At 38.9% G+C, this 15,774-nt stretch overlaps 1 protein-coding gene across 1 annotated transcript; it reads left to right on the top strand.

Annotated features, from left to right (window-relative positions):
• Positions 1-5,850: 5,850 nt before the first annotated feature.
• Positions 5,851-15,330, top strand: LOC582875 (transmembrane protease serine 3). The gene is made up of 11 exons (XM_030992148.1): positions 5,851-6,105; positions 7,326-7,487; positions 8,100-8,210; positions 8,731-8,868; positions 9,555-9,668; positions 10,164-10,283; positions 10,701-10,886; positions 11,561-11,777; positions 13,361-13,629; positions 14,248-14,396; positions 15,126-15,330. The coding sequence occupies exons 1-11, from the start codon at positions 6,003-6,005 to the stop codon at positions 15,300-15,302; spliced, it is 1,746 nt and encodes a 581-aa protein (XP_030848008.1). The 5' UTR covers positions 5,851-6,002; the 3' UTR covers positions 15,303-15,330.
• The last annotated feature ends 444 nt before the right edge of the window (positions 15,331-15,774 follow it).

Here is a 15,774-nt window from a genome sequence, read left to right as displayed (position 1 = left end):
CGACAATAAACAACATTAAATATTTTGAGCGAATGTTTGCAAAAGTGTTTGCGAAAAGCAGTTGGCGACTATTAGTACCTTTAAGCAGGGGCGGCGCCAGGTTATTTTTTAGGAGGGCGAAAAACGCAGGGTGGTGTCTGAAGGGGGGATGTACCCCTCCGAAGTTGAAGATTTTTTTGTTAAATTAATTTTGCCAAATCAAAAAGAAAACAGTCTTAAGTTCTACTAACAGAAACAAAAAACGCAAGGGGGTGTCTGAAGGGGGGGGTGTGCCCCCTCAGAAGTTGAAGATTTTGTTTTTAATTAATACATAAATGGCTTGATTTGGTGCACACTTTTTGCTAAATTGTAATTGACATGAACAAGAACGCAGGGGGGGGGGGTGTCACCATATTTTTCAGAAGGGTTGTTATAGATCAATTTGTAGTTTCCATTGAACAATCGGGTTTAGAAGATACTAGGGATTAATTTGATTTTTTTCAGTTGGTAAAAGGTTTTTCATCGTAAACCAATTTTTGAACTTCTGGTAATGTAAATGTAATAATGACGCATCTTAATCTGATCGCCTGATTTGGCTTGCTTTTTTTATATTATCTCTAACTTAATTTTTCCCTCTCCCCCCCCCCCCCCCCCTTACGTCATAATTTACATTTTATAGTTCTCTTTCTCCTGGCCATCTTCTTTTTCTTTTCTTCTCCTTCTTTTCGTTTCTTCTCCTTCTTTACCTTTCCTTTTCCTTCTCCTATTCCTCTTTCTCCTTCCTTTTCTATCCTTTTTTCAAAAACGATAGGGGGCGTCCGCCCCCTGCCCCCCTGTGGCGCCGCCCCTGACTGTAAGCAAAATGTTAGCGACAGTTTTAGCGAAGATTAGCATCTATTTGCCAATCCTTTGCCACTATTTGTGAATGTTTGGGACCTTTTACTAACTCCTAGTCCCGCCCCCCCCCCCCCCCCCCCCCCCCCCACTCCATGAACGGAGGGATATCATGCGTGTTTCCAAACTCTCCGGCTCGTAACAAAAGACAAAGGGCGACCCGTATTGACTTGACACACCGGATTTTTGCTGAAAGGGGGGGGGGGGTCGCTGGGAAGACGCATAATAATCAGAAGAAATAAAATATATTTATCTTGGCTATGACCCCTATCACACTGTTATAGACATGTATAATCAGAAGCACTGTATTTGACAATCGAGATATTTGCCTTGATTTAATTGGTTTTAAATCAAGGGGGGCACATTACCCTATCGACCCTCCAATTATTAATTACCCTGGGTATTTCTACTCAAATTTCCATTCAAGCTGCCAAATGAGCTCTGATAGATGAAAAGCGCATGCGTGGAAGTCGCGCAACCACTGTGACCTCATGATGCTACGCTAACCGGTTACCACGCTCTAGCTTTCTCTGGGTAGAGATTTACTGCGTTCTGATTGGCTTAAAGTTTTCCTCGATGACGACATAATGGTTGGTATGGGTGCGCGTTGAATGGTCTCTTTAGACAACAAATCGTTGCGCTTTGTGTTCAGTTTTGATCTAGCTTCCGAGTGCATATGTTGCTTTTTCTGAAGTGCTTTCGAAACTTTCTTCATTGAATCAGCGAATTCAATCACTTTCTTCAAGAGAGATTTTCTCCCGAGATTTCTACTTTGTAATCAGGTAATTCAGTCAAAATTCCCTCTTTTTCACACACTAATGGATTGGAATAAACTGAATAGTAATATATAGTTACCATAAAATTTCAATTCTCATAAAATTTTATATGTTAGGTGTTGTATGTATTTTATCTTAAGGCCAATGTTACGCGAATTTAATGATATACCCAATTCAAGTTTAAATCCAGTATGACTGGTAGGCCTAAGCCAAATTAAGAAAAATTATGTACGGACAAAACAAAATCAAAGAAATATGGATTAAATAAATGTGGTCGAATATTTTGAGAACCATTGCTTTAAAAAAAAAGATTCACTCTAGAACTGCATATTAATTTGTTCGTAGATAAATCGTAAAGTCTCTGACAATGATAGACATCGGTATGTCAGCTCAGAGAAAGCGGAGGGCTCAACGGATGGCAAATCGCCGTCAAAGACTAGCCCTGGGACCAGTGTCCGACCACGGGGATGAGATCCTTCAAGCCATTGAGATAGTCAAAGCCGTACTGGTCAAAGCTAAGCAAGAAGCCCAAGCTTATCCCGGCGGGGATTTCCCCCAGGAGTCGAAAGACCAGCAAACCGACTCTGCTGCAATCTCAACGTTCATCCCAAAACAGAGGTGCGGCAAATATTTCTCCCCCCTTCTAAACATGTAAATTCGGAATTCAATTTGTTTATGATACATAAATGAATTACCGTCGAGTAGAAGTGTTGTACTTAAGAATAATGATGCCCACAATATTTGAAAGCCATCATGCATATTGCTGATTTAAAAGATCTCAATACATTTTTACATGAAATTAATTCGATGATCATGCACTTAAGGATCTTCAAATGCCTTAGCATCCACTTTTAACACACTTATATTCATTTTAAAGGAGAAAACTTTTGATTTTGGTGGCATTTATTTATAACCTTTTAGATTGAAATTTCTTGTCTCTTTTTTTCAAAACAGTTATACTCTTGAGCCAGAGATATCGGCCAATCAGAACAAGAGTGTTGATGAAGAGGTCATCCACATGCTGCAACCTAAGGTCTCATGTCAGACTCTCATACTCGATGACTTCGTGACCTTTGACATGGGATGGACTGTAAAGGTATGAAAGTCAAATATATTTTTTTTGTAATAGAAAAGTTGCATCATGATCCGTGATGGCCTTAATATAGAGATAGAGGGGGGGGGGGGGTGTTTCTTAGCAAGAACCGATATATCCACTGAAACATTGGATGGACTTTTTTTAAGTCCTCATTAAAAGTATCCCTCAGAAGTTATAAAGTGTAAGCTAAAATATTTTGGGAAACAATATGTCATCCCTTCTCAGCGATGTTGGAATACTGATGACAAACACAAGGAATTTACTGCTGTCTTTTATTTGATCCTAAAAAGCTTGCTTTAAATTTCAATATACTTTTTTCTCTTCACAGAGCATCATTTCGCTCCAAGAAATTGGAAGGGGCAGCTATGGTCGGGTTGTGATAGCACGTCATCGTTCCACAGGCGTTCCTCTTGCAATCAAAGAGCCGTCATGGTCAGACGACTTCGCCTCGCCTGGTGAAATGGTTGAAGAACTCAAGGCAACCAGGACCAGAGCAACAAAGGAGGCAATGATCCAACAGTTGATGTCAGGCAGCCCTTACTTTCCCAAGTTCTGGGGTACCCTTGATCTCGGCAACGAACTCTGCCAGGCCGTCGAGTTCGTGGGGTGTAAGAAGACGGGTACCGGCTACCCTCTCCACGAACCGCCATCGCTGTCGATGTACAACGTTGTCAAGATCGCAGAGGACATCGTCAAGGGCATGATGGAGTTCCATGATCACGGACTTCTCCATAATGACCTCAAGAACGACAACGTGCTCCTGGAAAAACGCGGCAAGCGATACAACGCCGTCATCATCGACTTCGGGATGGCGAGTACGATCACCGCCCCAGCGAAAATGGTCGGAGTTTCCAAAGAACTCAAAATGGCGTATGTACATGGAGGAGAGGCAGACTATATAGCACCTGAGGTTGTTTTGGATGAGCAGCCAGCATCCATCGCTTCAGATGTGTTTTCAGTCGGCCGTATCCTCTCCGATATGGGAGAGATATTTGGAGGTAAAAGCCGAATTTCATACTTAGTATAAGTTCGTAATTATAGTTATCTTTTTCATAAAAAGAGATAGGTTTACGAAAAAATTCATATACATTATTCTAATCCTTTGTAAGAAAGCTGCTCAGTCTGAATATTAAAATTACTCACAGTTCTTTTTCTATACAATTTCACGATGGCGCTGTATCGTAGGGGCTGCAAGCACATCCAGCTTTGATGTATACATATAAATTCTGTTAATACTTATGCAGTATATGAAGTATAGGAACAGTGGCAAAATATATTGTAACGCCTCTTTTACTTTTCTATTTCTTCCTTTCTGCAGGTCACCGTTCTCCCGTGGTTCGAGAACTGTCCAAGCTAGGAGCTCAGTGCATGGCTGATAATCCTGACGATCGCCCTAGCCTCAATACCATCCAAAGTCAAATCACCAAACTCCATCGGCCTAGTAGATGGATGCGAGTTAAGCGATGGGTTGCTAAGAAACTGCATCTACGTCGAAAGTAACCTGGAAATGAAAACATTTCGGAAAATAATATATTGTTGCTTTCATTGAAATAAATCATATCATTAAACAAAAAAAGTTTGTGTGTGCATCTGTTTTTCAAAGATACTTATCTTGATGAACGATACAAAGACAGAGAAAAGAAAGATAGGGTAAAGGGGGAAAGAGAGACTTGGAGTGAGAGATAGAGAGTGAAAATCGATACACAGATTGAGAGAGAGAGAGAGAGAGAGAGAGAGAGAGAGATAGAGAGGGAGGGAGAGAGAGAAAGCTTGTTTGCAAATTCTAAAACTTATTTATTAAAGAGGTGAGATACCATTTAGATTTTTAATTAATACAAATTTGTCTAATTTCCTCAAATGTGGGATTGCCCATCGAGGGATTTTCACCCCCTTGTGATATATATTTTATGTCTTATTGAGTCAAAACAGAATCACAATATTTACAAATAATCGGAGAGTAACACAATACATAAAATAAGACAAATAAATATCAGAACGTTAATCGTAAAATGATAATGAATCATAAATACAGTAGGAATGTAGGCAGCCACAAAAGGTATTTTCTATTTCAAACCTCCATTTAGCAAAAACGAGTTACCAGTTACTATTCTTCTTTGGCTTTACGGTATTCAAGATCTTTAGTTCCTCGAAAATTGGGGAATTCTTTTTGAAATTTGCACATATAAATATAATTATGCGTACCCTAAATACTGAGTGGGGGGGCACCTAGTGCTCAATGGGTCGATTTTTATATAGGAACCATTCCCGGCCCCCCCACTCCGAGAACGGACGGACCCCATGCGTGTTACCAAAATGTCCTTTTCGTAACAAAAGAAAAAGGTCGACCCGTATTGACTTTACACACCGGACTTTTGCTGAAAAAGGGGGGGGGGGGGGTGCTGAAAAAGGCTCGTATAACAAAAGAAAAAGGTCGACCCGTATTGACTTTACACACCGGACTTTTGCTGAAAAGGGGGGTCGATTGGAACACGCATATGCGTATCCTAAATAACACTGAGTGGGGGGGGGGGGGGGGCCGGGGAAGCATTATGGTAACGTGGTCGCTTGAATTGGCGAATCAAAAAGCACTACCGCGACACCGTCTTACAACCGTTTGCAAAGGCTTACGACTGTTTTGCAAACGCTTGCAACTGTTTGCGGAAAAAATAAATTCGCCAAGATAAACCGTTTGAGACAATGAAAACTGCTTGTGAATTTAGTTGCAACCTTTTATACGAACCTTTTGCAGCCTTTAATGAACCCTGGCGAAACCCCAAATTCGCTCCGTTCGCAATCATTTGCCGCACAGTGAGATAAACCCTTAAAGAATGTAATGCCAGCAGACCATTCAAACCAATGATTTTATGCAAGCCTTTAGGACAAAGGCTGTTCTTGGTGACCTCAGTAGATTGCCTAAGGTTGGCCAGATCTCGCGCCATTCCAGTATTATACGCACCTAAAAGGTCAAATAACAAAAGGAAATCTGTTGTTTTGAAACAGCTGAATGGCATGCCTCGTCACAATAATAGCAGATAGAAAGCACGCATTAATTAGAATGCATTACGAAGATGGTCTGTTAGATACAAATGAGTAGATCGAGTGTAATGGATTTCCGAGGTCCTTTCTTTGATGTCGGAACGCGATAAGATAATTTACAGCGGTAAAAAAGACTGGTCTACCGGCTCTCTAATGAAACTACTGTCACAGTTCAAATTTCAGTTTAAATATCGCTAATATTTTAAAACGTTTGGAACAAGATGTCATTGTCAACTTTTCTTTTAATTTCAAGACGTCAAGTTTTGGCATTTCTCGTCATCGGTGTGACCATTCTTCAAGCAGATTGCACCAGCCGGATAAACGGTAAGCTATCAAACTATAAATTTGATTAACACATAGGCCTACCACGTTTACATGGACGAGGTGATGTGGTGCAATATTGTGGAAATCATGGTAAGATACAACAGGTTTATGATATCGTTTCATTTTTAATGAAAAGACAACGTCAAAACATTTAGCTTTAAGACTGTCCCATGCAATCATATCGCTCAGTTTTAGAAACCTCTGGGAAATCTTTTCGTATTTTTGTTTGGTTGACATGGTTAACTTCATATTTTGTAAACAACCTAAGTCTATTGATTAAAGAGCAATCGAATGGAAAATTCGGTATCCCGTGTGTTATCTATATCAGATTATAAAAATGTACGTTTTCAATCATTTTTTCTTCTTTTAAATACGTGGTTATCATCTATTCTTTTTTTTAATTTCATTTTTTATTGTATTTTCTGTTGAATTGAAAATTCAATTCACATATTTCTTCCAAATGATCAAGGATAATTCTTCAGTTATCAGTTATTTCACGAGGATACCAATTAATTTGTACCTTTTTATATGCTTGTGCATTTTTTGTTTTTGTTTTTGCTGCTGTCATTTGTTTTATTCTTACCAAACAGGGCCTCATGGAAGACCAACGAATTGGTGATAAGTGACACCCTGTATAAATATCAGATATGAATAAAATAGATAATAACTGCATTGCGAATCATTTGAATGCTTGCAAAAATAGCTAGAGCAAAGGTTTAGTAAATCTGTTTTTAGACAATTTTAAGAAGGTAAACATCTTAAATGACAAGTCATAGTAGGAGAAAGAGAAGGAAAGGGGTTGTGATTATACGTCTTTTATGATTTAAGGCAATAGTTCCATAATGTACCCCCACTAAAATTGAAGAAAAAAAATATATAGATAAGTTTCAGAGTGATATCGGTCTACCTAATAATATTATTATATATAAAACACGGGAAACTAGGGTTGCGGTTAGACAATGAGAGATAGAAAGAAAGTGTAATAATAAGACAGTAGTGTTTATTTATCGGGGGTATATTATGGAACTCTTTCCACCCTTGCATGGAGAAGGACCAATGTAGATTAACATCTTGCCAAATGAAATTAGTGCCGTAGCGGGACTCGAAACGAGAGCTACGTATCCACTAGACTATGGCACCTCTATGAGATCATGACCTCTGATACCGAATCGTTAAATTTAAGACCACGGTTAAGAAATATTTGATATTTCATTCTTTAGGACAAGTGCAGACCATCAGACGACCACGACGCCAGTCGTCATCGTGCCACCAGGACGAGTTCCAGTGCGATGACGGGTCATGCATCCCCGCTTATCTAGCCTGTGATTGGTATCTTGACTGTAGCGATAGGTCAGATGAAGGGATTAATTGCGAATATGACGGTATGTATGATTCACTGGAAATTATGAAGACATTTATCTTTTCCGAAGACTTCCGAAGTTGAATGGTACTGTGCACTACATTTGAGGCATCGGGGGTCTTTAAAATACACTAACCTAGTATTAGAATGATGAACAGTGAATTCTACTTTTATCGAGACCAACAAATCACCCGGTTTACAAGAAAAAATATTCAGAAAAAAATTAAAAACAAAAGACCCGATTTTTTCAATAATATATGATAATAGCATAATTATAGAGAAGTAAGAGTTTGTTATTGAGATGTTCTTTATAACGAGATTCCAACGTACCGACGACAATTGCTAATCCTAGACTTTTAAAAGAAAACTAAATCCACATGGGCATACAAAAATCAGATGCAGGCACAATCTCTAAGATAACTATAACAATGGTGATTTGATTTAATATTGAAGGTAACTTTAAGTAATGTTTATATTTATTATTCCATCATCGCATAAAAATCCCAATTTCTATGAACAGTAGTATGTTGTGAAACACATATACGTTCGAAACATTTTAAGCATTCAAGTGATATTTTTTTTTTCTTCGTTTTACTTTGTTTTACTTTTCGTATTACTTTGTTTTACCTGGCAGGGTTCGAGTGTAAGTCTGGTGATAACATGATATCGCTAGAATGGATGTGCGACGGATCCTACGACTGCGACGATGGGAGCGATGAAGACCATCAATATTGTGAAAATCATGGTAAGATACGACAGGTTTATGATATCGATCCATTTCTGATGAAAATAAAAAACAACATAAATCTAAAAGCTTCAAGACTGTCCCATGCAATATCGAACAATAATTTTAGAGATGTATTGTAAAAAGCAGACAGGGTGTATCATTTTGTAACTCATGGCATATACGCAGCCTTGATTACGAATCTGCTTGTTGAACATTTAAGTTTGCAAAAATAATAGGTAACTCGACAAATGCTTAAGAAAACAAAGGTTGCTTGTGAGTTTTAATGGCGGACCTTAAAGACACTGGAAAGAGTTAGAATCCAATCGGGTTTAAAGTTGCACCCAACGAGAGCTCTTTTGGACATTCTTAAGGGCTCGAAGCTGAAAATAGGATTTCGTTTACACGCAACGTCTCTAGGCATAACATGTAATGTATTAATGCCACCGAGTCGTAATTTTTTATCTCCTCTCTACTACAGTTTGTTTTGAATTGTTAAAGTTTACATTACTAATATCACCTTATTTGTATCCCCCTGCAGCTTCAGTAACCAAAATATGTCCCCGTATCTCCTGTGACAATGGCACTAGATGTGTCCAGGAAGGAGAAATCTGTGATGGCACTCAGCATTGTTCTGATGGACTGGATGAAAGTGACGAACTATGCAGCGCCGGAAATGGTAGGAATGCATCAGTCAAAGTGATGAAGGTTAAAGATTTGAATTCGTGTAACTCGTTTTATAATTATGATTGCATGGCCCTCAGAAAGAACAGTATTCAATTCAAATGATTTCAAATAAACATTTATTTTCTTCCATTGATACTGATGAGGTTAAATCCTAGGTAAATATAATATATACACAAAATCAATACTAAGTATCATCTTTATACCTCATTTATGTTCTGCTGCTCCTCCTTCTCCTCCTCTTCATCATTATCATCATAATCGCTAACATTTTTAGTAAACAGTAATATCATTTTTTTATCATTCAACGTTAATTTACTATTTTAAGCAAGCACGATTTCTAACTCTTTTAGCGATTATGATGATAATGATGAAGAGGAGGAGGAGGAGGAGGAGGAGGAGGAGGAGGAGGAGAGGAGGAGGAGGTTAAAGAGGAGGAGAACAAGAATGGTGTGTGCAGGAGTAAATAATATGCAGAGTAAGAACACTGAATAACGAAATAAGGGTATATTGTTATTATTTTATTTTTAGTTTAAATATACGCATTACCCGCATTTACATTTTATAACCGAATACATTTTTAACAGTCTGATATATTAGACTGTTAAAATTGCACAAAACAAATAACATCGTACTTTAAACATAATTTATCTGATAGATTTGTCTCATCCTTTCCTTTAGGAAAGTGTTTTTCGTGTGATGGAGGATCGAAATGTTTAGAGTGGCCCTGGGTATGCGATGAGATCGCTGACTGCTCCGATATGGCCGACGAGTTCAGCGGATGGTGCGGAACAGGTGAGAAAGAGGATTTTGATTCACTTTTCTGGACCAAAAAAAAGAAGAGCCAAAACAAAACAAATTAAAGGAGAACTAACCCCCAAAGAATAAGTGTATGTATTCTGAAAAACGAGATGAATTCCTGCCTTTTGATGTACAATAAATCTTGCGAACGAGTACAGGAGATATATATATATATATATGAAGACCTTTTAGACATCTTTCAGACATAGGTCTACAGTCTTATTTAGATACTTTTCAGAAACAACTTATTCAAATATATTCTATAAAATAATACTCGAAATCCTGTATAAAGTATAAATTTAAAGTAGGTTGATTCTGGCAACTTTGAGATATATAAAGATATCTTATTCTTAAAAAAATAAAAAAAACGAGTAAAATACATCGTGTTTCGAAGAGAATGAATTAAAAAACAGGAAGATGACCAATTTCATTCCTGTTGGTTTTGGCAATGGTCATGGTGACAATCGTTTCCTCTGTTCACACTGCCAGTATTTCAGCGGTGTTGGAAAGGGTCCTACCTGTGTGGACACACCCATTTCTGTGTCCTTCAGCGATGGAGATGCGATAACCATGACGACTGCGGTGATGATACGGACGAAGAAGATTGTGGTGAGCATAATAGTTAGCCCCGTTCATACTTATCTACTTCCTACCTGTAAATAATTATTGCCGGATGAATATGCCAGGATAGCAGCAGGTATGAACGGATACCACTGAATAATGTAGCATTCCGTTTTCCTGCTATTTTCATTATTAATGCGCGAGATGTTGGGAAGAAGGGATTCTGTTTTCATTTTCCTTTCTTAATTAAATGCTTTCCCATTGAATTGCGATTACAGTAATGTTGAAATTTAAATGAAGTTTCCGTTATAGAGATGTGACCAGAAAGCATGACTATATAGGCTTAGAACCTAGTAGAGTTGCTGTCCCTTGCCCACATCCTAATTGGCTTTGTCAATAATTCCATCACCCCTCTCGAGCAAAAAATAATCTAAAAATAGATCTCATTTTTGTTGTCGTTGTCAGAAACTGAAATCGCATGGACGGGATCGTACGGGTGGTCGTCGTGGGGAGATTGGAGTAAATGTCATCCTTCTTGTGGTCTTGGTACTCGATCACGGAGTCGTGTCTGTGCATCACCTGGTGAACGATGTCTTGGTGAAAGCCAGGAAGAGGAGGCGTGTGAACAAGCTCCTTGCGCCAATGAAAATGGTAAGTAAGCATGACTTTCTATTAGTGCAGTTTTAATGAAAAAAAGGAAATTGGCATTTTAAAAGTTTACATGTTGATAGAAACAGAAAATAAACATCAAACATATTTGTTTTCTGTGTATGAATGATGTCGTTGGTAAAGCTGATTAGTTTAAAGTAGTCACTCGTTAAAATCTGCTAAAACCATATTATTGCGAAGGGGAAGCCTTACTGATCATGTAACAACTTTCCTCTTCAAAATATATTTGAGGCCCGCAGTAATAATAACTCTCAAAAATGATAATTTTGAGATCCAGATTTTCTGCCTCCAGTGTCAAGATTCGTGACGTCACATGTGAGACACAGTCACGTGGGAGCTTATCCTGCCAAAGTCATCCAATATCTAGAGTAGATGTAGAAACAGTGAATATACATGTATTTCAGTATGCAATTTCTTACATTATTTTGTAGACCTTTCGACATAAAGGATAAAAGAGTGATATAAAAGTAAAGTCGTGATTCAATTTCAAAACAAACGCCCTTAACACCCGATCATCAGGTTTGGGGATTATTATATTTAAAAAAATCTAACCACAAATCTATCTTAACGAAGTAGGAAGTTGCTAAATTAAAATTGCTCTGAAAACTATTGCAAACTGCAAGAAGAACAATGTTCTTTCAATCGTTTCATTATAGTGATCGGGTGCGGGATCAAGAGTCACATTCATTTCCGCGATGACGGCCTAGCTCTGGCGGAGCGTATCGTAGGCGGATATCCAGCCATTGCTGGAGATTGGCCATGGCAAGCCCAGCTGTTCTACCGGACACGCGGATCATGGCAACCCGTATGTGGCGGCACGCTGATCGACCCGCAGGTTGTGCTCACGGCTGCACATTGCTTCATGGGACCCATGTAAGTTTGTAATTGTAATCGCACCGAAGGAAGTTTATATACGAGGGTCGGGGGAGGGGGGGGGGGGGGTAGGCCTACTTACATTAAGGCTAGCCTCTGACTATTGGCAACAATATATGACGTGATTCTGTAGATTCTGTTTTAAGGGATCACAAATCCCTTAATTTGACATTCTAGAAACTAAGCGCCTCGTACCTTTTTTTTTTTTTTTTTTTTTTTTTGGGGGGGGGGGGGGTGTCTGGCTCGCGATGTTGCATTCATCTGATGCTTTAAAATATAGACTTGACAATGGTTCTAGGACACCTACCCCCTGGACATCCACCCCCGGATTACCACCCCCAGTCAACTACCCCCAGGACAACTACCCCCAGGTCCTACCCCCAGGACAACTACCCCTAGGGAAACCACCCTCTAGGACGACTAACCCCAAGGAAAAGTACCCCCAGGACAACTACCCCCCCCCCCCCCAGGACAACTACCCCTAGGGCAATCACCCTCTAGGACGACTACTCCTAAGGGCGCTTAGAGACTTCGGTGGTAAGCGCTTTATAAGTAACGTTTTTATTTTATTATTATTATTAACTACCCCCAAGGACAACTACCCCCAGACAACTACCCCCAGACAACTACCCCCTACGACAACCATCCTCTAGGACAACTACCCCTCGGACAACTATCCTGGGGGTAGTTGTCCTATGGGATAGTTGTCCGGGGTAGTTGTCTGCGGGTACTTGTCCGGGGGTAGTTGTCTGCGGGTAGTTGTCCGGGGGTAGTTGTCCTTGAGGTTAGTCGTCTTAAAGGGTGGCTGCCCTATGGGGTAGTTGTCCTAGGGGGTAGTTGTCCAAGGGGTAGACAATATCCGGGATAACAAAAGTTATAGTCGGACCTCTTATTCTTGTACCCTTGTCCAAAAGAGTTTTTTTAATCGACGCCAATCTGATTCCTCAAATAATTTTTTTGTTGTCACTAAAAGGGCGGAATCACATTTATTATTGTTATTATTATTTTGTATTTTTTAATTGTCTTTAAATTAATTTATTTATTATTCATTTATTTATTAATTATTATTATTATTATAACTTTTTTTTGGGGGGGGGGTGGGGGGGGGGGCCTTCTCTATGGACATTTCTAATTTCCCGATACCCTCTTAGGCAGAGAAATAAAGGTCCAGTCATTAATCAAACAAACCGCGTTTATAAACATTCCTCTTCTCCTTGAACCGTTTATTCTATAGGTTCAAATGTTAACAAACTTAAAATTTTCCCCATTATTTTATGTTTCAGAGTAGGCTTAAAGTCATCAGAAGATGGAAGGTAGGCTTTCATTAATTCTTGAACTGTTAAATATCAAATTAAACCCTTGATGGCAGAAATCAGTAATTCATTTAGCTGCTCTAAATGCAATTAAACTTGCCGCATTTCAATCTTACCCTACTATAGTGATTTCTTGTAAAAGGATTGTCTTTCCGTTATCATATAGGCCTATCTGGGGTTTCTGAAAAGAAACGTTAGTGATAAACAAAATCAGCAAAATTATTTTTTATCATTTTTTAAAACTTATTTTTCGTCTCTTCCTACACGCAGGATGGCAACTTCCAGATGGCAGGTACACCTCGGAAAACACTCGGTCGACTTCGTCCCCGAGGCCGGCAGTCAACATCGACTCGTTCGGGAGATCATCGTCCATAAGAAGTTCGGCGAGCACGGTGGCGTGGGTTGTGACATCGCCCTCCTAATCCTGGATGAGCCGGTACCACAAGAGACAGGGCAGATCAACTGGGCTTGCCTAGATGAAGGAATGCCACTCAACGACAGGACAGAGTGTTATATATCGGGATGGGGAGTTACAGAGAGTAAGTCATAATATCAGGGTTTCTTTTCCTTCTTCTTACCTCCGTTTCCTTCCAATACTTTCCCATATACGTTTTCCCTATCCTCGGCCGGCCCCTCCTCTCTCTTCTATCAATTTCTCTCTGTTTGTATTTATCTTTCTTTTTGATTGATTCAAATTTTGTGATATCTCTGCATCTGCTAACTCCATTAAGGGCTTCCATTTCTCCTTGATATTTTCTTATCCTGTCCTCTTTTCTCAATTCCTTCGTGATATATTTGCAGTAACCCTAAATGAAACCTTCAAGTTTGCTACGATCGTTATTGATATTCTTATTACGCAATGGCGTTTTCTTTTAAACGTGGTATTCATCTGACTTGTTGGTTTCTTTTGACCTCAAGATCTGCCGTCTCGTACTTCCTATTCTTTCATTATGTCCTCTCGAAAATTTCATGCACCACATCGCTTATTGAGTAATATTAAACAATTATTGAAAGCCAGAGTAAATGCCCTTCTGGCTCACAGTTAACGATTTATAATGGGATATATTATCGTTTGGTTCCATTCATTAATCTCTTCCCCTTGTGTCGTTTCGTGGCCAACATCACAATTTCTTTCAAATCCAATTGTACCTAAACAGTGGGTGGAAATGGTCCAGATGTCTTACACGAAGCAAGGATGCCTCTAATACCACGCAAGATCTGTAACTATAAGAAGTCTTACAATGGCAAGATCGAAAAGACTATGCTGTGTGCTGGCCACTTGGAAGGCGGTATAGATGCATGCCAGGTAAGATTAAAAACTTGAACTTTTTATCAGGAAAATTGATTTAATTTTCAGCTCTATTGGTCAATAATAACTAATGAGAATATTGTGTTGAAGATAATTGTGATTTTCAAAGCATATTTTAATAAGGTAAAAATCTGAACAAGAAATGATTAAATTAAAAACACAAGGAGGAATTACATGTTTATAACATGAAGAAAGGTAATTCAGTATAATATAGGGGTATAGAAACAGATTAATAGCAAAAGAAGAGGAGAAGAAGAGAAGAAGAAAGAGTAGGAGGAAGAGAATGGTGAGGAAGAAGAGGAGAGTGAGAAGGAGAGAGAGAGAGATAAAGAAAGAGAGAGAGAGACAGAGAGAAAGAGAGAGAGAGAGATAGAGAGAGAAAGAGACAGACAGACTGAAAGAGTGGGAGGGATTATAGTTTCAGTGTTTTTTCTGTTGCTTTCCAGATCCATATAGATAGCATTTTGGTTTGTAGAAGGAAAGAAGTTTTAAATATACCCCAGCCTGCTGTTTGCCTGATATATTCATTCAATAGGATTTTTAGAAAAAAATATATTAAAGCATTAAAAACTGAGAAATATCAGCCCAAAGAGGGAATTTAAAAAAGAAAGAAAAGTTTTTGTTTTTTTAAATTCCGACCGACCAACCCATGTTTTGGAACCCAAAGGGCAATACAACATTTTTTTAAGGCCTTATTTCCATGCCTCTTTTCTCTCCCATATACAGGGAGATTCTGGAGGACCTCTATCTTGCCTCGGACCTGACGATCACTGGTACGTGGTGGGTGTTACTAGCTGGGGTCACGGCTGTGCCATCGCCAACAAACCCGGTGTATACACCAAGGTATCATCTTATCTAGACTGGATAGATGAGATGATCCACCACCATCTTCATCATGAATAAATACACGTCTGAATTCATGCGTGAAGTGACTCTCTATTTTTTTCTTTCAATACAGAGTCACTTGGTTAGTTGAAATCATGTTTATAATTTCACCTTTGTATCGCTATTTATTTGTTAAAGTTTTAAGATGCAAATTATTTTCTGATTGGCCAACAAACCCGGTGTATACACCAAGGTATCATCTTATCTAGACTGGATAGATGAGATGATCCACCATCAACTTCATCATGAATAATACATGTCTGAAATTCACGTTGATGATGGATGGTTCCCTAGTACAGTTAAACCTGCTTTAGTGACCACCTGTCTACAAAGACCACATTTTTTTGTTTCCCTTGAAAATGGTTTCTCACTGAAACATGTACTATATGCACTTTTACATAAAGACCAACGTTTGTCTCCCTTGGGTGATCTGTATACTATAGACAGATTTCACTGTACCAGTAGCCTCTTTAAAAATAAAATTCAGAGA

This window comes from Strongylocentrotus purpuratus, unplaced genomic scaffold (genome assembly GCF_000002235.5).
Source record: "Strongylocentrotus purpuratus isolate Spur 01 unplaced genomic scaffold, Spur_5.0 spur5_scaffold_2, whole genome shotgun sequence".
In the NCBI taxonomy this organism is placed as follows: Eukaryota; Metazoa; Echinodermata; class Echinoidea; order Camarodonta; family Strongylocentrotidae; genus Strongylocentrotus; species Strongylocentrotus purpuratus.
The sequence above is the reverse complement of the archived record's forward strand: the minus strand, read 5'-3'. Positions and strand labels throughout refer to the sequence as shown.

What these genes read in the sequence shown, in the direction of transcription:
- LOC582875 (XM_030992148.1), top strand. Translation starts at nt 6,003, where the DNA reads ATGTCATTGTCAACTTTTCTTTTAATTTCAAGACGTCAAGTTTTGGCA. An exon ending in CAGCGGATGGTGCGGAACAG is followed by an intron (nt 9,669 to 10,163) that starts GTGAGAAAGAGG and finishes TCACACTGCCAG; the next exon opens with TATTTCAGCGGTGTTGGAAA. An exon ending in GGGATGGGGAGTTACAGAGA is followed by an intron (nt 13,630 to 14,247) that starts GTAAGTCATAAT and finishes GTACCTAAACAG; the next exon opens with TGGGTGGAAATGGTCCAGAT.